Consider the following 24,933-nt stretch of genomic DNA (forward strand, 5'->3'; position numbering starts at 1 on the left):
TGGATGCACGTTTACGTGGAAAGAGGAGTATGTTGTTGAATATAGATCTCTACTTATTAATTTTATCTTTTAAAATAAATAATTTTAGAAAAAGAAAAATACCTATTTAAAAAATACCTGTGTAAAATAAAATAAATAAACTTTTATAAATAATATTAAAGAAAGAAAAATACCTACGTAAAAGATTACGCAAACTCAACCTATCAACTTAACCTTTTGAGATAAATAATTTACGCACATTTTAACCATTGTGAGGGAAAATTTCTAGACTTGGCTTGTTTGTCTTGGCTATCCAATTTTATATTTTAGAACAAGATATTAACAAGTAGAAAGAGACAAGCATAATATCATTTGTCCTGAACTAAAATATAGTTTACAACAATAATGGTATTCAAATTACAAGATTAGGAAAAGAATCGGGCACTGTGGCACTTAAATATTTGTCATGCCAACTTTTCAAGACAATTTCTCTAAGATAGCGTCACAAGATGATCCCAAGTTATTAACACTATTCTGATCTTTCCCATATGCAGCAATTAGTAAAGCCTCTGCCCTTCCTGCATTCATTAAATGATATTAAAGCACCTAATGCAAGACTAACTTATACATTCAACAGTAGAACCTAAAAGATTAATCATCAAATAAGAAAAATTTTCAGTGGGTATGCAACTGTAGTGAACTAGTTATGGTGCTTCAGATGATATGGTAGAGGTTCTACTATGCTAAATTTTGATCATTTAGAATAGTGGATATGAAGTAAATTTATAAAAAGAATGAATCACCAATTGCACCCTGAAAAAGATCAAGATACTCACAATTTAGCTTCATAAACATTTATTCTAAAATGGTGTTCGAATGATTAATGTATTGACAATGACAATTTTGTCATTACAATATTGACAGCGATTAATTAGTTTCTAAAAGATCAATTTGACGACAAATTAGTTCTTTCAGACACCTTTCGTTGATATTAGGAAAACCAACAAAAATAACTATTAATAACCAAGTTCATCATTAGGATACCATTGATTAATAAAAAATCTTAAACTCATCTGTCAGCAGATCTATCCTTTGGGGGTCAAATTTGTAGTTCAACCTTAAAGTTAAGGACAATAAAAGATCACATCACATAGAAGGTGACTACTGACTAGACAAAATTAACAAAGAAATTCTATCAAAAAATCATAGGTATTCCAGTTTCTGTTCCACCACAACTAACCTACAAAACTACAATTCCGATCTACCCCAGAAACCCGCCAAAAATTAAGAGTCAAATAAAACATTGTTGGAAGCAATATATGGTTTCTAGGATTTTGTTACTTAAATTAATGTCTAAAAATAGGATATTGAAAACTTCAAAGGCAGAATTTCACAATTACTAAGAAGCAATATATGATTTTGGGGATCTTAGAGACTCAAATTTAGTAATCACATTTTACATTTGGATAACTGATCAGCAGAGTACTTTAAATAATTGATTAAGAGAAATAGGTACCATGATCTTTCTTCCTACTCAACAGGGATTCCAGTGATGGAAATAATGTAGACGCAACTCTCCTGCTGTCATCCTGTATAATAAAAAATTCGATGACTGTCATTGAAAAGGGAAAGTTTACCGTATTCAACAAACAAGATCTATAAATATCAACAAGAAAGCAACAGACAGTGTTGCTAAAGTTTCCTCCAATGAAGCAGGATCCTTAGAGTAAACTGACATGAGTTTGTTTCTAAAAACAACATAAATGGTGGTGCAGAATGCGTAGTATCTTGATAAAAAAAAAAAGAATCATAAAAAAGTTATATCTACTAGGATTAATTGAGGGTGATTAGGGACTGTTTAGTTTTTGAAGATGTTTTGTTTTCATTTTCAATGTTTTGATTTTTAGGATTTTATATAGGAAAAAGTGAAAACAGTGCACATAATAAAATTTTGTTTTCCATTTTCATTTTTCCTTCATAAAACCTTGAAAACAACAGAGCTAAAAATAAAAATAAAAATGGTTTCACAAACAAAGCAGGCTTCACTTTTGAGGATAAGCCTACATACATTTTGCCCTCCTTACAATTCATAGCATGCAGCAGGTGCGTGCATCCAGTGATTTTCCAATAGAACTTTCAATCACATTTCTTGTGAAACAGGGGAAAGAGGAAGGAACTAAAGCAAACCAAATATTAGTTGCTTTCAGGTCAGACACTACCTTTACCGCTATAAGGAGACAGCGTCAATGTAGCACTACATTTACAGCCTATTATCAAGGAAAAAGACTCATTACAACAACAGAGAGCTGCAAAGTTACTACAAAGAGAACTCCTTGAAAGGTAGAGAGGACGAGGATAAGAATCATAAGATGTCCATAAGTATAAAGCTAATAGAAAAGTTACAGAGAACCCAGAAGATAAAACTGCATAACATCCATGGGCAATGGCAGCCCAGTTCCTATGGAGATCTGTAACATGGACCCCCTTGAAAAACTCACTACCCTAGCTCCAAAGAAAAGTCAAGGACCTTATTCTATTTCACAACAAATCTAAAGACAGCTGAAGACTATTTCAATAATAGAAACTTTTTTCTCTAATTCATTATTCTCTAGAAAGAGCTTCTGGAGAATCAGGACAAAGCCACTGTTCCTCAAGCAAACAGATATATAGCCGATTCCAAATTGATCATGCAAACGAAAGACTTATAACATTAAATGGTTATCTTAAGTCCTCCAATCTTCCTGACTACATCGAACATTAGAGAAAATGGTTGTCCAAAGAACCAGATTTTCCTTAGAATATTCGAAACTTCAAATACATTTATCAAAGGCAAACTCTTTGTTATTAAGAGAACGTGTTAAGAAATCAAAGAGAAACCACTTAACAACTACAACCAAATATTTTTTCCTAAAGTGGCAGAGATGAAGATATTGAGATGGATGAGTGGTCATACGCGATTGGATAAAATAAGGAATGAAGATATAAGGGAGAGAGTTTGAGTAACACCCATTGTGGAAAAGATGGTTGAATCGCGTCTCAGGTGGTTTGGACATGTGAGAAGAAGACCGATAGAACATCCAGTCAGGAGGGTGGATGAGATGGAAGATGGACAAATGGCGAAAGGCAGAGGAAGACCTAAGAAGACCATCCATGAGGTGGTCAAACGAGATCTACATGTAAACGGTCTCTCTGTAGACATGATACATGACAGAGCACAATGGCGTCATTTGATTCATGTAGCCGACCCCATTTAGTAGGACAAGGCTTTGTTGTTGTTGTTGTTTGGGGTTAGCTCACAGTGGATTCAAACAAAATTATTATTTGTTCCAGAAATTGTGCAGGATGAGAATATCTGCAGATTCTAAGCTAGTATGATGTTTGTTTAATGAAAGACGGCAGTGTAAGAAACAATAAATAAAGGCTTGATTTTTACGGAATGATTGTGCTAGGAACCCGCATTATTAAAGTGATCCAAATAAGGATAAATGGGTTTAGGATTTAGGGTGAGGAAGAATGCATGGGAGCATCTAAAGTTGGAATAGAATTGGAATTAGGATAAATTTGGACCTCTCGAGAGCTTGAAGAACCTTTTACTGTTTTCTTCTATTTTCTCAGTAGATCACACAACACAAGGAAGAGCGCTACACGTTCTGCTCATGCTCAAATACAGGTCACTCGTAATGTCACATTCACCTTTTCTAGCTATTTGATACCAGTACTTACAGATTGAAACAGAGAAGATAAGCAAAGGAAAGCACCAGGGGTGAGAAAATAATAGTTTTTTGCTTATAGCTATTCAAATCTGTATAGTTAAAACAAACCAACCTTTGTGGACCGGTTTCCAGAGAGTTCAAATTTTGCTTTCCAAGTAATAGATGGCACCGGAACAACGGAAAATCCTGAAGCAACTAAGATCCCAATCCACAGTCCATATCCGAATCCTCCACTCCACCAGCCCTTAAATTACAAAATATGGGCAAACTATTAACCAAAGTTAAGTAAAATTCAAAAACAATGATGTAATTGTTAACAGAAACCACAAATAGTTACTTGGAAAAGAGAAACTAAATGTATTAACACTCGTAAGATGAACCAGATTAGTTGATCTGAAAAAAAAGAAAAACAAAGCTTGCATGAAATTGAAAAGGAAACTTCTGAGCATTAGGGAGGCTCAAAACGCTCCCAAAAGACTAGTCCAATCCCCCCTCCCCCCTCTCTCTCTTTCCTTAAACATTTAGACTAAAAAGAGATTAAAGAACAAGGCATGGTGCATGCTTTTCTTCAAAGATAAATCACATAATCTAAAAGTTTAAACATTAAAAATCCATCACTGTCATTTATAGATCAAGTTTCGATCATATTTCATTAGTACAAGAAGTTGCCTTAAACCAGATTTTCACCAACATAAGGTACAACCAGAGATCCTAATGAGAACTCATACCAACATGAGATGTGTTCTCAATACCATTGAATACTAATTTCCCTCTAACTAGCAAACATCAGCAAAGTTTCTTAAATTACTCTATAAATAGTGGCACCCAATATTAATTTTAATAATTTGAACCTGAACCCCCTCCCCCCCTTTTTTTCTCTCTCTCTCTGTTCTGAATTCTAACTCTGCCTATGTTACACTTGCGGTACATAGCCGGTCCCAAACCCGGATAAAGGAGGAGGGTTGTGTTAGGTCTTCGGCAACCAACGTAAAAATATAGCCGAACCCCCCATGACATGAATCAAAGACATTATTGCGCTAAAGCTAGGTCGTTACCCGGAAGTAACGCGCCGTATGGCTCGAGTACGGTGTCAAAGCAAGAGCCGCTGCATCGGTGCCCGGATGTAGTGTTAAATGAGTAAGGGTTCTCGCGTTTTCGTGAATGGACGAGGGTAAATAAGCTAGTTCACAAAGGAAAAGGTAAAGGTCGAAGCGACAAAATGTTGAGATTTGGGACATGGAACATAGGCACTCTAACAGGAAAGTCCATGGAGGTGGTGGACACCATGACAAGGAGGAAGATTAACATTATGTGCCTACAAGAAACGAAATGGGTTGGTGCAAAGGCTAGGGAGTTGGATTCTTCTCGTTTCAAACTTTGGTATACAGGAAAGGTGAAGAATAGGAATGGAGTTGGAATAATTGTGGATAAGCAGTGGAAGAAGGACATAGTTGATATCAAGAGGGTGGGAGATCGGATCATCTCTATCAAACTTGTGGTGGAGGGAGGTGCTTTCCACGCCTATGCACCGCAAGTGGGTTCAGACGAACAACACAAGATAAGGTTTTGGGAGGATCTAGAGAGTTTGGTTCAAGGCATACCTTTGGGAGATAAGATTTTCTTAGGAGGAGATTTAAATGGCCATGTTGGGAGAGAAGTGACTGGATATGGGAGTATTCACGGAGGCCATGGTTTCGGGGTGATCAATGCCGAGGGTAAAACTATTTTGGACTTTTTCTCAACTTTTGATCTTCTCATCGCAAATACATGTTTTAAAAAGAGAGACGAACATCTTATAACCTATAAGAGTGGCATGACAAGCTCTCAAATCGACTTCTTCTTGTTGAGGAGAGTCGACCGGAAATTTTGCATTAATTGTAAAATTATCTCGGGAGAGAGTTTGACAACACAACATAGGGTGCTCGTCATGGATTTTCGCGTTGAGCAAAAGTTGAGGAAAAGACATCATACGAAGAACCCAAGGACGAGGTGGTGGCGGATGAAAGGTGAGGAACAAAGAAGCTTCCTAAGACGGGTAGGAGAAGAGGCAAAGTGGGATGGGAATGGAAGCGCGGAAGAGATGTGGAGGGAGATGGTAGAAGTTATTAGAAGAACAGCAAAAGAAAGTTTTGGTGAATCTAAAGGAATAGGACCAAGAGACAAGGAGTCCTGGTGGTGGAATGCGAGTATACAAGAAAAGATAAAGATAAAAAGAGAATGCTTTAAAGAGTGGTCTTTATGCCGCAATGCAGATAACTGGGAAAAATATAAGGCGGCTAAGAAAGAGACAAAAGTGGTTGTAAGTGAAGCAAGAACAAGAGCATATGAGGGTCTCTACCAGTCTTTGGGCACGAAAGAAGGAGAAAAAGGTATATATAGAATTGCAAAGAGCCGGAAAAGAAGAACGAGAGATTTGGATCAGGTTAAGTGCATAAAGGATAAGGATGGAGAAGTGTTGGCTCAAAAGGAGAAGATTAATGAAAGGTGGAAGAGCTACTTCTACGAGTTATTTAATGAGGGACAGAAGACTCTTCCGAGCCTTGGTCGATTATGCACAAGGAAAGAAGATCAAAACTTTGACTACTATCGAAGGATTCGAGACTTCGAGGTAAAAGAGGCTCTAAAGCAGATGAAAAATAGCAGGGCAGTAGAACCTGATAATATCCCGATTGAGGTTTGGAAGGGTCTTGGAGGAAAAGGCATCAACTGGTTAACCAAGCTTTTTAATGAGATTTTAAGGTCAAAGAAGATACCTGATGAGTGGAGAAAGAGCACCTTGGTACCTATCTACAAGAATAAGGGGGATATACAAAGTTGCGGGAATTATAGAGGGATTAAGCTTATGAGTCATACTATGAAGTTATGGGAAAGGGTGATAGAACGGAGGTTGAAAAAAGAGACACAAGTAACAGAGAACCAATTTGGATTTATGCCAGGCAGATCTACCACTGAAGCGATATACCTATTAAGAAGGATGATGGAGAGGTATCGTAGTAATAAAAGGGATCTACACATGGTGTTTATTGATTTGGAAAAAGCGTATGATAGGGTACCAAGGGAGGTCTTATGGAAGGTTTTAGAAAAGAGGAGAGTAAGGATCGCATATATTCGGGCAATTAAAGACATGTATGATGGGGCCACAACTAGTGTGAAGACTCAAGGTGGTGTGACAGAGGAATTCCCTATTGGTATAGGATTACACCAGGGATTATCCTTAAGTCGATACCTTTTCACATTAGTCTTAGAAGTACTCACAGAGCACATCCAAGAGCCTGTGCCATGGTGCATGCTTTTTGCCGATGATATCGTCCTTATGGGAGAGTCAAGGGAAGACCTAAATAAGAAGTTGGAGTTATGGAGAGAAGCTCTAGAAGTGTATGGTCTGCGCATAAGCCGTAGCAAGACGGAATATATGGAATGTAAGTTCAGTCTGAGAAGGGAAAACTCCAATATAGAGGTGAAAATTGGAGAGAACACCCTACGAAAAGTTAAAAGTTTTAAGTATCTTGGGTGCATCATACAGGATAATGGAGAGATTGAACATGATGTAAATCATAGGATCCAAGCAGGTTGGTCAAAATGGCGGAGTGCATCTGGTTTTATATGCGACAAAAAAGTGCCTTTAAAACTTAAAGGTAAATTCTATCGCACCGCTATAAGACCGGCTATGCTGTATGGTACGGAGTGTTGGGCGGCTAAAGGGGAGCACGAACATAAGCTGAGTATGGCAGAGATGAAGATGTTGAGATGGATGAGTGGTCATACGCGATTGGATAAAATAAGGAATGAAGATATAAGGGAGAGAGTTGGAGTAGCACCTATTGTGGAAAAGATGGTTGAATCGCGTCTCAGGTGGTTTGGACATGTGAGAAGAAGACCGATAGAACATCCAGTCAGGAGGGTGGATGAGATGGAAGATGGAGAAAGGGCGAAAGGCAGAGGAAGACCTAAGAAGACCATCCATGAGATGGTCAAACGAGATCTACATGTAAACGGTCTCTCTGTAGACATGATACATGACAGAGCACAATGGCGTCGTTTGATTCATGTAGCCGACCCCACTTAGTGGGACAAGGCTTTGTTGTTGTTGTTGTTTGTTCTCTGTTCTGAATTCTCTAAATACTGGCTCAAACAACCAGTGGCAATTTGCAAGAAACAACACACTAGGAAAAGACATTTTCCTTCTCAAAGTGGATTTCATTCAAAAGAGGAACAAACCATTCAACTTAAATAAGCAGACAGCTTTCCTTACATATATCAACTAATAGGAGACTAGCCTAATGCTCATACCATTCAACCAGATCTTCTCATTCTATGTTGACTACAATAAACTAGGGCAATAGTATAAATTTTTTAATGGTACTCAAGGGAAAGGTTCTAGTTAATGTAGTACAACTCGAGAATTCAGTAAAACGTCTCAATGAACTCGAATCATAAAGCCAACTTGTCAACTCATAAAGTTTAACTGTTCAAAACATATCATTTAAATAATATATCTTGGAAACTAAACATAATTAAATAAAATATTTATTATTAATATTTAAATTATTTAACTTTGTAACAAGGCATGTGTATTAAATATTGTAAAAATATAACTTAACCCATAACTTAATTATTATACCATATTGTAATTGGCATGTATATTAGTTTACAGTCTGACATAACATATAAATAATAAGAATAAGAAATTTATACAATAAACTCAAGTTCCCAATAGAAATGACAAAAACTAATTTAGACTTGTAAACTTTCTAGTAGAATTGAGGCTTAACCGATTTGATTAGCGTTTACTTAAATCACGGGTATCATAAAAAAGAAAGTTTATATATGAATTCGCATGTTTTGCATAGTTGGATTTGTAACTCATCTAGTACGAGTTAAATGGTTAATGTGACACTTTAGCAACCTTATTTTTGGTCAAGATGAAAGGAAAGCAAATTTACTCTTGAGATCTAGGCAGGGTTTTCTTCCCATTAGGGGACAAGTTGAAGCCAAATCAAGGGAATTATGAGAAGGCTAGTTGACCAACTTTTCAAAAGGAATGGGAAATTAAAGAAAATAGCAAGTTATTATCATTGGCAAAATACTAATTTCATTATAAAACTCCAAAGATTTTCAAGTTATAGTGAGCATACAAACCTGTTTTCCATCTTGTGGATAAGGGAGTGATTGCTCTATGTATGCAGTGGTTCCTAATGAAATCAAGATTCAATTTGCAAATAGCCAACCATAAACATTGTCAACCTTCAAAGAAATACGAAAAAGCAAGATAATGATTCCAAAACTACAGTAATAAACTGAGGAATTGTTATCAACAATCTATAACTAAGGGCACATCATCTATGATAGAAATTATAAGCAATATCAGACCAACACTTTGAGAATACCAATAGGAGAAGCACACAAAATATCAAAACATTTTATAACACAATCGATATTTCATTTTTTTGTAATTCAACAAGTACACATTAAGATTATTCCTGGTAGCAAGGGAGCCGAGGAAATGGAAGGGGCACCCTATGAACAAAGGATCCTCAAAATATCAAAATTTTGACTTCTTACATTAACAGCAGCTTCGGATTTAGAGTAACAAGATCTCTTAATGATTCTGTACAGTATCCACTGCTTCCCAAATGTATTCATGAACTTAATGTACTTAACTAACAGCCAGTCCATCCAAAGTTTCCATCAACTCTACATTTTTGTATTGCAGAAAATTTAGAAATAAAATACTAAACATTAACGTACAAGTTTACTAAGATGCTTACAATAAATCAAATCACATCAATTAGAATTGTCAACATATTATGCTTGCAAACCAGGTGATAGAATAGAAAAAAAAAAGGGAAAGGAAAAAAAGAAAAGATAAGGAAGTCAAGATTTAAAACTTCAGGCTAAAACCACCAATAACAAGAGAAAATAGACAATTGGACTGAAGCCTATGACGATTCAATTTGCAAATTAATATCAATCAGAAGTAAACATTTTGTTGAAGCTCAGAGCCCAAAAGAAAAGCAATCAAGATGCCTGCATATTTATGTGGGGATAAAGATTGAGAAACCATATTATACCAACTGGAGCATCAAAACTACGAACCAACTGAACAATGGATTTCGCATCTAACCGTCTTCGAGTTCTTTTCCCAACAAGTATTTGCACAAAAGGGGAATCGAATACCTGCATATATTGGACTAAAATTATATGACATCTTTGGCAACATTTGAAGCAATGAAATTCCGAGCATCATCTATCTAAAAAGAGGAAATCAATATAATTAGAGGATAAAATGCCAATCCACATAAATAGAAAGGATTTATAGTTTCATCGCCTCTTCCTTTTATGAAGAAACTAAGAAATCTAATAGTGACACTGCACAATAGCTGAAAACTTTAATCAATTACTATATCCACGAGACATTAATTTAAGAATGGATAGACTAAATAACCCCTCTTTGCCTTTTTGCATTTCACATCACACTGCATAGCAGCCTCTGATCATGTTAATAGCAAATAGCAGCTTCTCTACTATCAATAATCTTGCTCCTTCATAAATCTATCTCCAACATGCATCACTTTCATCTCTTTTTAATATCATGTATTGACAGGAAAACATTGAATTCTCGCATAAAACACCAAATTCTCAAACCCAAGCCCTAAAATGAATCCCACCATCGTCAGAGGTAATTTCCAAACCATATAAGGAATATAGCAGACTTCTGAGAACCGAATTCACTTGTTCCTTTTACAGGAACACCTCCTTCTGACTTATAAGGTAAAAACTAGAAAGCCACGTAACGCGAACGAAAAAGAAGAAGGATACCTGAGGCGCAGAATCAGAATGAGAATGTTGAGTTTTCAAGAGCGCCACAGCGCCAGAGACGTCAGGGTCGATTCCAAGAACCCATTTGAAGTTGGAGGCATCACTTTGGTGTTGCTGTGTGTCTTCACTCAAAAGAGGGTAAGACAGTGAAGACAGCCAATTCTCTTTCAGTTGAGCATCGGAGGCCTTCGCCTTTCCGCATCTTCTGATTTGAGACGAAGAAGAAGAAGCAGCAGCAGCAGCAGAGAAAGCCTTAACTTGGATTGGTTTGAGTTTGAGTTTGAGTTTGAGTTGAGAAGAGAGGCTGTTCATGAAACTGAAATGCGTTGAGTGCCAGTCTTGAGTCAATTGCAGGGATTCCATCAATTGGAACGTGAGACGAGCCAAGAAACAAAAGATCCTTGCAGATTTTTGTACCAACTACTGTATCCAGTACGGGCATTAAATATGGCCGTTATTCAAATAATTAAGGGCAACTATACTTTATCCGGATTTAGGTTTTTTAAATTTTGACTTTTATTTTATAGAATAAAATATAATTTTTTATTATTTATTTTATAAGTGGGATCAAAAACAAATATGAAAGATAAATTATTTAATATAACAATCATATTTTATCCTCTAAAATAAAAATTCAAAATTTAGAGGATCCAAATTTACCTTATATTGATGCAGTTTATCTCAGACAAATGCTAATGTTTTTCGCAAAATTATGTTGTTATTAGAAATAGTAAATTAGTAGATTTGTACTTTTAATTTTTTTATAATCTTATAAAAAATAATTGGCAAGTCAAAGATATAAAACATATGATTCTACGAATGCTAATGAGAGTCAGATTGTGTCAAATGTGCAAAATTCAGTGTTAATATTCAAAAACATGTCAAGAATTTTTTATTGTCCGTTTAGAATGTTCAAAAAATGAGTAGTGTTATACCTCCAAATTTTTTTTATGAATTAATTCCAACTAAGTTAAACAATAAGATTTGGAATAATATTAACTATAATTAATTTTTGTTATATTATAACAATTTAGTTAGATTTAATTAATAAAAAGACTTGGATATATAAGATTATTTTAAAGGAATATAGACAAAATCTAAAAACTAAAATAATAATCAAATATCCAATCCTAGCTCTCTTCATATGGCATTTCGAACACAAACACAACCCCAAAATCTAGTTGTAACTGCTAGGTGGCCTTAGTATGGTCTCCCTCCTAGATATACAACTCAACTAGTCTCAAAATTACGTAATTCAAACAATTTAGGAAGTATTTCACGTGTTCCAGTACAGTTTTTTTTCTGTTGCCCACGGTATCTCCCAACTCGACAGGTTAAGGACTAATCCATCGCAGATTGGAACTCCATTTAAGAGTCTGCCGCTGGCCAATGGGTTGCTGCATGCACAAGACGAGATTTAAACTCCTAACACTTGCTTAAGCGGAAAAGTGAGCAAACTATTCGACCAACGCAAGTTGGTTAGTTCCAGTGCAGTTTGCTAGTCAATTAAAATAACCAACTCACGTACCCAAATATGACCTGAGATACCTTAGTAGGTCAACCAACAACAACAAATACTACTGAATCCTTAGTAGTATACTAGTATTTCAATAGCAAATTGTAGAATGTCACCATAACTTGGTGAATATATTGATCCTACAAACGATTTTAGTAATAAATCCTATCATAGCTGGCACTAATACAAAATATGATCGGTTAGCTCGCCAAGCTAGTTGAATTGCTAGGATATAGACCCTGGAAGCGTCCATGTCAATGGGGATGACCTTTTCAATGTCTGAATGTAATTTCATATTCTTAAAACTTCTTCAAGGAGACCATCAAGTTTCAGATTACAACTGTGTTCATTTAAGACATATCCATCTTGACTATGCGCGAAAATAAAATTGTACATGAAACCTGGTCAATGAACTAGTTCAAACTTCAAAGATTCATCGGTTGTAAAGGGACTAGGGGCATGCTACATAGTTGGGCATGTGTATATAGAGCTTTATGAAAGACTATACTCCAATCTAGTGTCCTGAAAATCTCCAATGGTTATTATGGATCCCTTCAAATTGAAACAAGAAAAGCAACCTTCCTATCATGTCCTTTTTATCTGCCTTGTATCTATTTGAAGAAAATCATGTGTCCTCAACAACGCCTTGCTGGTTAGACAGATCGAGAAAGAAACTGTTGAACAAAAGCCCAAACCCTCAAATATGTTTTGGTTATCATACACCATGTCACTCCAACTAAAATATATTTAATGCTTTGACCCGAGTGTAATTTCGTAGATGACTCCTTCAAGATTTCCGACAATGCGCCGAGTTCCAGGCACTTCTTTCATCTGCATCTGGTGCTTAGAGGCTTCGATAATAATCATTGAATCCATTCTGCAAGGAGGGAAACAGAATGCTTATAACTTTAAACCGACAGTGACACGGACTGAATAAAATGGAAATTTGAAAATTAGATACTGTAATGCTTATGCTAAAATGTACCTGATTGATGTCTGCAATAGAATGGTAAAATGATTTTCGTTGTTCAAATTTGAAGAGCGTAAAATAAAATAATGAAGGAAAATTCAGAGATTACCTTTGTTTTAGGGTAAACTATACTTTTTGTTCCTAACGTTTGCTATTTTTTTAAGAATATTCATGAAGGTTTCAGGTTTTATGGTCCTCCACTATGTCTTTCTACTTATTTGGAGTTGCAAAGAAAATTAATCAAGGTAGCACAAAACCAAGAAAACTTTCAAAATAATGCAAAAATTTGTAAAGATTTTACAAAACTAGTTTCAACCACATTCTAGCAACATAATATCTGTTCCTAAGCCTATCCAATAACACTAGATTTTAGATACATTAACTATGCAAACCTGGATCCAGTCATTCTACAAGATAAATATGCTGCCAGTAAAACATAAAAGTAGCAGAGCAAATTTTATTAAGGCAAGAAAATAAACACAACACTGAACATAACAAGCTAGGTTACTTACATCTTAGTTCGTGATACATAGGCTAGTATGAATTTGCATCTCCTGCCCTCTCCAGCCCACAATAGTTGTTCAACAGTATTGAATAGCATAGGGACGCTTGACTGCTGAAAGCTTATGCATTGTCAAGGTCTTGAGAATTATATTTTTTCGTAGTTTTAAAATATCAGCCACGGCAGTGCAATGGCAGAATGACATGGCAGATTTTGTGGCTGCTGCCATCTGGGAGTACATTGTGTTGCAGAAAATCAGGGACTGAAAGTGCGGTGGCATTCCGTGACAGAAATGGCAGTGACGCAGTGTTATGTGGAATTGTTTTGCTTGAGGGTTGTTTTTGTCATTATAAAACCCTAAACTAACGTAGGAACACAAAACCTTCTCTGGCTGATTTCAGCCTCTTCACCAACACAAAACCTTTTTGCAGTAGGAGTAGCACTATAACTTCCTCTTCCTTGCTTCCTTGGGTTGGTGAAGAGGCTGAAATCAAGTCGGAAGGTTTTGTGTTCCTAACATTAGTTTTATGGTTTTTAAAATGACAAAAACAGCCCTCCAATGCAAAATATATTCCACAGAATCCAGCCATTTCTGTCAGGAAATGCCACGGCGTCACTGCCATTGTGGTCCCTAGTTTTCTGCCATGCCATTCTGCAATGGCCAATATTTTAAAAGTATCAATCCAGTGCAAGAAAACCATGGAAATTTGACTAAGAAACTTAAGACAAAAATAGTATATGGTTATTAAAGAAGAATGTTCAAGGTTCCCCAGCATCTAGGCATATGCTACAAGGAAGGAGATGAGAACTGAAGTAGAAAAATGAGCAAATGGGAAATGAGTAAGAATGGGAAATATTGAAACGTGTGGATAAATTCAAGATTATATTCATTAGGATATAGATGTCAGCTCCAAGGACAAGGTCAAAACCTCCTGGATGATTTTGTAAAATGTCATTGATCTGATCAGAGTTCCCCCATTCCAGTTTATTGGCAAATAATCCTGCATCAAATATTATTTAAATAGAATGTCTAATTCAATGCATCAAAATATCTATCTCTTCATAAGGTTTAGGACTTACCGCGAGAAGAAGGACTAGTATTGTCGGAACATGAATGGAGCTCTATATTTTTATTTAAAATCTGAGAAGAGATACCATAATAATTAGTCTACAATGCAGATAGATTGGAATGTGCTACTAAACAGCTCAGGAACAGATTTCATAATCCTGCCTTTAGCACTTCTTCATTATGATCCGTCATCACAACTTTATGGCAGAATCTGCTGCAAAGTATTCCAGTAATACCTAAAATAAAGGTAATCATTGTTTGCGAGCAATACAAATAGAAAACCCAATTAAAATGAAATGAGTCTAAGATTCTAAGTATACAAAATGATATTTTCGTATCAAGGTGAAAACATACCAACACCAGAACCCAATTCGATGGCAGTGCATCCCCGCAGCATTTCAACATTCTTTGAAAGATAATCATTTAGCAGCATGGCTCCCGGCCATACCAGCTGCCCTGTCAAATCAAAATCAGCTGATCCGAAACATAATTAGTGTAGCTGACGGTTATTTTCATCCTAAACAATTAACCCATTCCACACCCAATCTGCATATTTATGAAAATTAGAATAATCTTGTGCGTGAAGGAGCACTTGGCTAAAGTATAACAAGGTCAAAACATTGGCACTGTTTTAAAATTTCTTGAGACAACTCAGAATGCAATAAAATTTCTTTAAACCCTAGTTCCAATACGCTCCTTTAGCTTCCATCAATTCAAGTATAACTTAAAAAAGAGCCACAACTAAAAATATGATTGGTGAGTCATCATGTAAGTAAATAAGTAAATAAACAAAGAAAACTCACTTGAAGCGGATTGAAGACAGAAGAGCTGAATGTCTTGGGATCCAAATGTGAAGTTCGTAAGCTGGTAACTTAAAATTCCAAGAAAGAACTTGAGAGTTAGAGTGAGGACAGTGTAGTCACGAGAGAGAGAGAGAGAGGTTACTTGTCATTGAGGAAGAAGGACGCATCTAAGCAAACGATATCATCATCGTCTTGTTGTTGTGTGTTTGGTGTTGCTTCCATGTTCAACGCTTAGGGATTAATACGACGGCGTCTGCGCTTCTTTCTTCAGTAGCCGCCCCGTTGTGTGTTCCAACTTCCAAATGAGTCTCTGGGTGAGACTAAGATTACGTCATTACCAGCACTGAGCAAATGCAAGCCGAGTTGGTGAAAATTGCAGTAAACTATTAAAAAATGGTGGGTACTCCAATGAAGATATTATAATTGTCTTCATGTAATAATTTTTTTTTTTGATCCTTGGATGATGGATTGTAGGGTTAGATTTTGATATGTTAAAAAAGTGTTCTTTCTATTTGAAGTGTGGCCAAATCAATAAATCACACTTTTATACAAAGGATCTTCATAAAAAGATGTTTTTTACATCTTCATTTGAGTAGCTCCCTTAAAAAATACCAATGTTCTCAAAACCAAATCAGACCGACGGGTTTGACTCGATTAATTGAAAACCGAACATCTAATAAGATCGATTAAGGCATAAAATCGTCCGATAACTTAAGAACCGACCGAATTGATAGTTAACCAATAAATTGTTAAATTTGGTCGAATTTTTTTAGGATTATCGGTTTGTTTTATATATATATAAAAAAATATAGATAGACAATGGAAATACTAAACACTGTGAATAATGAATATATCGAATATTCAATTCATTCGAATTTTTTTAGGAATATCAGTTTGTTTTATATATATAGAAAAAGTATAAGTAGACAATGAAAATACTAAACAATGTGAACAATTAATATATTGGATGTTCAATTCACTTGCTGTGTGGATAGTTATCCTACTATTAAGATTTAGATGGATAATTTGGGAGTGTAGTATGTTTTTATTTTATTAGACTACTTTTAAAACACATTGTTCACATTATTCACAAAAACTATTGTCTACCTAACAAAGTCTATATATATATATATATATATATATATATATATATATATATATATATATATATATATATAACAACCCAATTACCCACCCCACCTCTTCCCCTCCCCTTTCTCTTTTTGAGAAACCCTAAATAGTATACCCAGCAACCATCGGTCCTTTTGAATCGTTTCTCTTCTCGTCGTCATTTCTTTAGAGGTATCTCTCTTCGAGTTCTTTCTCTATTTGAGGTTCCGAACTCAATGTCCTCTTTCTCTATTTTTCTCTATCTCTCTTTTACAGCGACTAAAGATGGCAACGGGGCAAGGTAGGGATGGGAGATACCTTCCCGTTCCTCGTCTCCGCCCCTAGATTTCATCTCCGTTCCCGCCGTGGAAAAATATTGTCCCCCATCTCTATTTTTCACGGATCTTCATTTTTCATTTTCCTATATTGATAATTTACATGCAAAGTTCTAACAAAAAATTAAAAAAAAAAACAATCAGAAAACATTATTACAATATACAAGGATACAGTCACACAGCGGTGAAAAAGGAAAAGGATGCCGTGATCAGAGATAATGAGACGGCTAGGGGGTGACGACACGATGAGCACTGAGCAGGAGTGACAAGGGGTATAGTTGTAACAGTATGAGAGATTGGGATATGCGAGTTTTAGCCTTTTGGGTGACTGGGGAGTGGGACGGCGCATGGTTATGGATAGAAGGAAAAACACTTTTAGAGTTAGGTTTTTCAATATATATATATATATATATATATATATATATATATATATATATATATATATATATATATATTAGAAATAAATTATTAAAGGTATTTAAGTAAATTTAATAATTTGGAGATTAGTGGGAATGGGACGGGGATCCCGCTCGGATTCCTATATCTGCCTCGGAAAAATCTTTTTCCCCATCCTCATCCTCGCAGAGAAAATTCTTCTTCTTCAGGGTCCTATTTAGGGCGCTTTCTCGCGAAGATGCCCGCGCTTCGGGAAGTTTTGTCATTCCTAACGACGAAATCTCTTTCTACTCGGCTGTGGAGTATTAGTTGCGCTGTCATCTTGCTCGGTTATTTTGTTAATTTTATTTTTTTATTTCTAAGTTGTTAGTTGCTAATTTTTCTGATTTTCAATTGTTGATAGTATGCTATGAGGTAGTACTTCACTACATTATTTATTGTTTATGTTAGAATTTTTCTAATTCTGAGTTATGTTATGATTTGATTGAGTTGTTTATGCTAATTTTTTTATTTATTGATTTGAGTTGTTAATGGTGCTATGGGGCAGTGTTTCACTATATTATTTGTTGTTTATGCTAAAAAAATTTATTCTGAATTATGCTATGATTTTGATTCTAAATTGTTTATGCTGATTTTTTTTTTATTTGTTGATTTTGGTTATTGATTTGAGTTGTTGACGAGACTATGCTGCAATATTTCACTACATTCTATTATTTATGTTGGAATCTGATTCTGAGTTATTTAAATTATATATTAAATTTTTAATAATTTTATTTTATATTTAATCAAATCGGTTGAATTTCGATTAAACTTTAGTTGAATTTTTGAATTATTGAACCAATTATTTTATCGGTTTATTGATCAGTTCGATTTTCACCATCTTAAAAAATACTAAAGTTCTAAGCACAGTTGTACCTGAATCAGTACTAATTTATTCATTTATTAGTCTAATTGATAAATTAATCGGTTAAATTATTTAGATTATAATTATTAAATATAAATTTTAAAAATATAATATAATATAATTTGTATATATTATATAATTTTTAAAAGATTATAATTTCATAATATTATTACAACTAAAAATACTAATTTTAAATAAAAATAGTAGAATTTATATATAACAGAAGTTATGAATTCAATTGTAATTAATTTATTATTTTGTGATTTTATTAATTTTTTTCAATTTAGAGGATTTTTTTTCTTTGTTACGTGTTATTTGGTAATATTTGTATCAAATCAAATAAATAAAATAAATAGCATAAATACATAAAATATGTTTCATAATTCCATCAATTTTATAACAAGAACGGTTTAGATAAAAACAAGGTAACTAAAAAAAACGAAAATACAATCATTATAAAACATAAATATTAATAACACGCAAGTGAAACAAAGTTTATTAATCCAAAACAGCTTTGAGCAGCTGAGCCAGCTTATGGGGTGCAGTAAGCTGAGGGAAATGGCCAGTCATGTCTATGAACTCCAAAGCAGAGACCCCTTTCATCATCTTCTCCAAGTAGTGCCCTACGCTCACCGGAATGGCCGCATCGTTACTTGACTGAATGATGGTGCATGGAGTCTCAACGTTTTGCAGTATCTTTCTGTTGTCGCTATGAAACACGGTCTTGGCCAACGACACCGCCACTTCAGCGCCCATGTTTTTCAAGCAGCTTCGAAATTTGTCAACGGCGTCAGAGTCGTTGGGACCCACTGCAATTGGAGCGTATGCTGAAACCCACTCTTCAAACTGCAGTTCTATTGTTGATATTAACTGCTCAACGTCTTCCCTCTCAAACCCACCTTCGTAGTCCTCATCATTTATGTACCTTGCATAATCATACAATATATTCTTCTATTATATATTTGATTAGTTAGGAAATTATTTTAATTTTTTAGTTTGTTTGTGGACAATACATATATTAATTATGCTATTTTAAATTAAATGATTTATATAATGGTGATCTCATTTATTATTATAAATGTTAAATTGAATAAGTCATTATTACTTTTGATTTTGAATTAAACGAGAATAAAATCAGATATTATCTTTTGTTCTTTAGATAATTATCTTTTGGTTTTACATATATTATCTTTTGGACTTTAGATACTATTTTATTTGGATTTTAGGGTTTAATGGGTGTCATGTTCAAATATAAATAGGTCTTCAGGATTTCGGTCTCCAATGTACCAAAATCGTCTTTGTTGCTCTTTCCACATCAAAAGAATTGCACTTCAGCCACCTAGAAATACAAAAAGCTTTGGTTGAGGAATATCACTTTATATATTTTTTATGATTTAATATGGATGATATGGGTTATTGAAATTAATTTATTCTAACATGATTATTCTTATGAATGATTATTTTGTTTAAAAAAATACATGAAATGACACCCATAAAAATGATAAAAAATACTCTTTATACACTAAAATTAGTCATCAATATATTTATGTATAAATATTTATTTCTTTTTTTTAATTTTATTATTATTTTTTATTAAGTATTATAAGTCGTTAGTGATAGCGGACGACCATATAAGTTATCTTATCACTAATTTGTCGTCCATGGCAAATAATATAGTGTGTGTAGATTACAGTTTTTTTTTTCAAAGATAATAGGTTATATTTCATTAATTATTAAAAAATAAAATATAAAAATGTCCAAAAGCAGGACAACATAATAAAAGGTGGGGATTTCCCAAAAACACTACACTGAAAGTATTCATCCAACGGTGTGTGGTCGAAAAAAGAAGAAAAATCTTAAAGAAGAAATAATGATAAATCAAATTGAATGCATCTAAGAGCTTGGCTCATGGAGATGACGACTTAAACTGGGAGTTCTTTGGATTTCACGGAGCAACTTGACAGAGCTTGCTAGAATGGCAGACGGCATAGAAGTAGAACCTTCAAAAATCAACTGGTTGCGAGCTTTCCAGCAGTTCCAGCAAATGATGGCAAGCAATTGAGGATTACGGTCAGCATTCTTCAACGGGTTAAGTATCTCTGTTGATGCAGTCCACCATGTCCAAAAGTCGTTAGAACTCTGAGGGGGAAGACAGTCACGAAGATAACTCTGAGACCATACGTCTTTAATTCTAGAGCAATCGATCAAATAATGAGTGACTGTTTCCGTTGCTTCATGACAGCAAGGGCATATTGGTGATATAGATGGGATGCGGTGATGAATCTGAGCAAGCACCGGAAGTCGGCCATGGAGAGCTTTCCAGATAAATAGCTTAATTTTGTGAGGCAAGTTCAACATCCATAGATTAATCCACGGCTTCTTCTGTTGCATATAATTAGGGCAAAGCTCCAGAGGCGGATGGTAAAATAAATAGCCAATTCTGTAACCTGAAGCTGTATCATATTGCTTGGATTTGTTCAAATCCCATTGCAATTTGTCCCTACTCTGCTGAATTTTAACTGACAAAATCCTGTTTGCAACGTCTTGGGAAAATAGTTATTGAATGAGATTCTGATTCCAATTTCTATTTTCAGTAATTAGATCTTTAACTCTTGGAAACAACTCAGAAATAACATGTCTATTTGGCATGTCAGAAATCATTAAAGGATACGGAGGAGGCAGCCAAGGATCCTCAAAAGTTCGGATATCCTCACCAGTACCCACAGCCCAATTAAGACCTTTTTCAACAATCTTTCGGCCTTCCAGTATGCTCTTCCATCCCCAAGAAGGTAAGACTCCAATTTCTGCCGTTATAGCATTACCATTGCTAAAGTATTTACCTCTTAAGATTTTGGATAATAAGGAAGTAGGCTGTGTTACAAGTCGCCAAAACTGTTTGCCTAAAAGCGCCAGATTTTGGATTCTGAGATCTTTAAATTCAAGGCCTCCTTCTTTTCGTGAGCGAGTCATAGTGTCCCAGCTAATCCAAGCCATCCTCCTTTCAGAACCTTTTTGTCCCCACCAGAACTGAGAAAGTAGAGAGTGAATTTCCGAAATTAAACCATCAGGCAACTTGAAGCAAGACAATGTATAAATAGGAATAGCTTCTCCCACTGCCTTAAGCAGTACGTGTCTACCACCTGACGAAAGAAGATTGCGCTTCCACCCTTGGATTCTTTTCCGAACCTTTTCTTTGATCATACTAAAAGAAGCCTTTTTCGATTTAGAGACTGTAGAAGGTAAACCAAGGTATTTATCTTGAGCCCCAATATGATTAATATGCATAGAGTTAGTCAGTAGTGTACGAGTAGTGGACGGAGTGTTGTGACTAAAGAATACAGCAGATTTATTAAGATTTACCCTCTGGCCACTGATGCTTTCATAAGAATTCAATAAATGTAGGATATTTGAACATGCTTCAGGATTAGCCTTACAGAATAAAATGGAATCATCAGCAAACAGGAGGTGGTTGACCTTGGGACATCGCCTATGTATCTGAAGACCCTGAATTAGTCTGTTTTGTTCTGCCTTGTGTAGCAAGAAGGAGAGACCTTCTGCACAAAAAAGAAAAAGATAGGGGGATAGAGGATCTCCTTGTCGAATACATCTATTTGGTTTGAAGAAACCATAAGGTTGTCCTTCCACAATAACAGAATAAGAAACAGTTGTCACTAATTCTCGAATCCACATGATCCATCGAGAGTCAAAACCAAACTTCTCCAATATAAACCAAAGAAAGTGCCATTCCACCCTATCATATGCCTTACTCATATCTAATTTTAGCGCCATTTCATTTTCGAGACCCCTTTTTTTGTTCTTCAAGTAATGCATACACTCGTGAGCAATTAGGATATTCTCAGAGATTAATCTGCCTTTAATAAAAGCACTTTGCGTAGGGCTAATTAGTCTATTCATCATACTCTGAAGCCTATATACAAATACTTTGGAGATAATCTTGTAAAAGACTGAAGATAGGCTTATTGGTCTTACCTGAGTCATATCTTTAGCATCAGAAATCTTGGGAATAAGACAGATCTGAGTGTGGTTAAAACCCTTCAAGATACTGTGTTTGGATTACAGTTTACAAACTGAAGTTTGTATAAAATTGATTTTGTAAAATTGATTTTGATCAAAAGTGAGTTAGTGTTAACGTGGTTTATGTTTGGCAATTTTTATTTAAAATGGATTGTAGTAAACTAAATATTGTTTGGATTACATCATTCAAAATCACTTTTAGGTAAAAAATTACAGAAAAAGGACATAAATTTAAATAATTATTTTATGTTATTTATAATTTTATTTTAAATATTTAAATAAATTTTAATATTTTTTAGTATTTTCAATATTCTTTAGTACTCTAATAGGATTAATAGAATCATAATACAAAGTAAAAAAATATTCCATGTAAAAAAGAAATAACAATAACAATAAAAAACTCATATAAATAAAAAAACAAAAATTTTATAAAAAACAATAATATGCATAAGAGAGTATTAGAAAAAATATTATAAAAAAAATAAACATATAAATAATGAAGGACATAATTGGTACATACAATATAATTTTTAATCCAACGTAAAAAGTTAAATGGAAAAACTAGAATTTATAACTTTTAGTAAACGTGAATTTAACATTTTATAACTTTTGATAAACGTAGATTTAACATAAAAATCACTTCTGCGTTTAGAGGATAAAAATATTACCAAACACAAAAATAAAGCGTTCAAGAAGGTCAAACGCCTTCTCTCTTTTCCAATACAAATCCAAACACACTCATAGAAAGCCGGCACTTGAGAAGGATCTTAAGCATTAATTATATCGTTGACTCTATCTTAGCTTGTTATTAAACTATAGAAGCTTACGTTGGAGTAATACGACCTCTACATATACTAACCATATAATTAACTGATTTCATAAAACTTTTCTTTTTTTTTATTTTAATACGGGAGTTGACTTGGCTGCCGGCTTTTATATATATATATATAGAGAGAGAGAGAGTTTAGCTAAAGACATATTATATTAGGATATTATTATCAATTGAAAAAAATAGATATGTAAACTTTAAATTTTAATATATTTATTAAAAAATTTAAAAATATCCACTAATAGTAATCTTAATATGTGTTCTTAGCTAAACTCATTTGTTAAGAGTTTGAACACCAAGCTTTCAAATACTTTATATCTATATTAGAGAAATGATAATTGAATTACTTTTTTTAGTTTAGATATCTAAAAGATAGAAATAATAAAAAAGGAGATTAAGAGAAAGAAATACTATTACTGAGCCCCGCATGTATGTGTACATGAATAAGTTTAAAGTTTAAACACTTCAATAGAATTATTCAAACAGTACTATTAATGATTATATTGTTGAGAACGTATTTTATGAATTAATATTATTCTTTCCCAGATAATTATAACACCTTTACGAGGATCAAATTTAGTTTCAATTTGCATTCTGGTCACACTAAAAAATTCCTAATAGAGTATGTAGTAGGTGTCAATTTGGTTGGTTTCTCTTTATGTGAAGTTAAAAATTAAAAAATTGTTAAATAACAATTTAGTCAAGGGTAATATTATATAATCAATAACTTTTTTGAACAATATGAATAACTACCAATCAAATTAAAACATACTATACATCTAAATTAATCATCTAAATCTTAATATTAGAATAATCATTCGCACACCTAGTAAAATAAATATTCGATATATTCATTATTTACATTATTTAGTATTTTCATTATCTAAGTATACTTTTCCTTTAGTTAAACATATCAAATTATTTAAGGTTCTTAGCTATAAAATTAACAGCATCGTCTAAGTCTTTACCTCAACCAAAACGTGCATCAAGTTTTATCATGCTCACAAAAAGAGAGAATACAAGCATATGAGCATTAAAGCGATAGAACATAATCCATTCATTTGATGAGAATCAATGAGTTAGAATCACATTGGACTCAACTCTCACTCTCTATATAGAACATATATATGTAAATGGAGTTAGGGTGAAATTGAAAGTGAAAGAAGGGTATGTAGGGACTAGGGAGAGTACCTTGGGGAAGCACAAAGAAGAACGAGTCTCTTGAATAAATTAGGTCTTTGAGTGGAGGCAATGCAACCGATCATAGCAGCCATGGAATGCCCAACAAAAATGATATCTTTGAGACCCATCTCATCCATAACAGTGATTAAAGCATCAGCATAAGATTCAAAGGAGGATGTGTGTTTGAAGTGCTCATAGAGGCTCTTATTTTCAACAGCTCCAGAAAAGGGCCAATCAAACAAAACTATACTGTAATTTTCAGCTAACAAAAGAGGAATGATTTTGTCCCAAATCGATTGGTCTGTTCCAAATCCGTGACATAAAATTATGGTTTCGGTCCCTAACAATGATGACTGTATGGTCCTGGCATTTAAAGCTATTGAGAGGTTTTTTTTCTGGTGTCACCATGTTTGAATTCAAATTGGTTGAATAAGTAATAAGAATTTAGCTATGGGAGAAATGGCCAACAATAAACTACTCCTTAGAGAATTTGTGGTTTTATTTGCTACATGTGCATGCAATGTTTTGATATCTATTGACTATAAACTGAAAGATGTCAGGCATGTAAATTTTTTTGAATAAAAAATGTTATAGAACTATCAGAATTTATTATTTTTTATTATTTTGTTATTAATTCAATCTTTGTAGTTTAATTATTTTAGTCTAGTAATTTAATAATATATTTTATCTCATATTTTTAAATATTAATAATTAATTAATAATTAAAAATAATAAATTCTGATAATCTTTTAACATTCTTTTTTTTTATCT

At 34.1% G+C, this 24,933-nt stretch overlaps 2 protein-coding genes and 1 pseudogene across 4 annotated transcripts; all 3 read right to left on the reverse strand.

The window, feature by feature from the left end:
- Positions 1-332: 332 nt before the first annotated feature.
- LOC112795548 (Holliday junction resolvase MOC1, chloroplastic) lies at positions 333-11,001 on the reverse strand. Its single transcript, XM_025837525.3, has 6 exons — positions 10,512-11,001; positions 9,764-9,869; positions 8,832-8,884; positions 3,805-3,936; positions 1,496-1,568; positions 333-557 (listed from the first exon to the last, which is right to left on the reverse strand). The coding sequence occupies exons 1-6, from the start codon at positions 10,872-10,874 to the stop codon at positions 457-459; spliced, it is 828 nt and encodes a 275-aa protein (XP_025693310.1). The 5' UTR covers positions 10,875-11,001; the 3' UTR covers positions 333-456.
- A 1,280-nt stretch (positions 11,002-12,281) lies between these two features.
- Positions 12,282-15,755, reverse strand: LOC112795549 (uncharacterized). Of its 3 annotated transcripts, none has more exons than XM_072234739.1 (7): positions 15,514-15,755; positions 15,372-15,439; positions 14,923-15,024; positions 14,731-14,804; positions 14,580-14,640; positions 13,510-14,500; positions 12,282-12,904 (listed from the first exon to the last, which is right to left on the reverse strand). In XM_072234739.1, exons 1-6 carry the CDS (start codon positions 15,591-15,593, stop codon positions 14,259-14,261), a joined length of 627 nt encoding a protein of 208 aa, XP_072090840.1. In that variant the 5' UTR covers positions 15,594-15,755; the 3' UTR covers positions 12,282-12,904; positions 13,510-14,258. The 3 variants fall into 3 exon arrangements, with proteins under 3 accessions (XP_072090840.1, XP_072090838.1, XP_072090841.1); XM_072234737.1 differs by having other exon boundaries at positions 14,923-15,042; positions 15,514-15,751; XM_072234740.1 differs by lacking the exon at positions 15,372-15,439 and having other exon boundaries at positions 15,514-15,745.
- Positions 15,756-18,481: 2,726 nt separating this feature from the next.
- Positions 18,482-24,570, reverse strand: LOC112794142 (strigolactone esterase D14-like; annotated as a pseudogene).
- Between the last annotated feature and the right edge of the window lie 363 nt (positions 24,571-24,933).

This window comes from Arachis hypogaea, chromosome 4 (assembly GCF_003086295.3).
Source record: "Arachis hypogaea cultivar Tifrunner chromosome 4, arahy.Tifrunner.gnm2.J5K5, whole genome shotgun sequence".
NCBI classification, from domain to species: domain Eukaryota; kingdom Viridiplantae; phylum Streptophyta; class Magnoliopsida; order Fabales; family Fabaceae; genus Arachis; species Arachis hypogaea.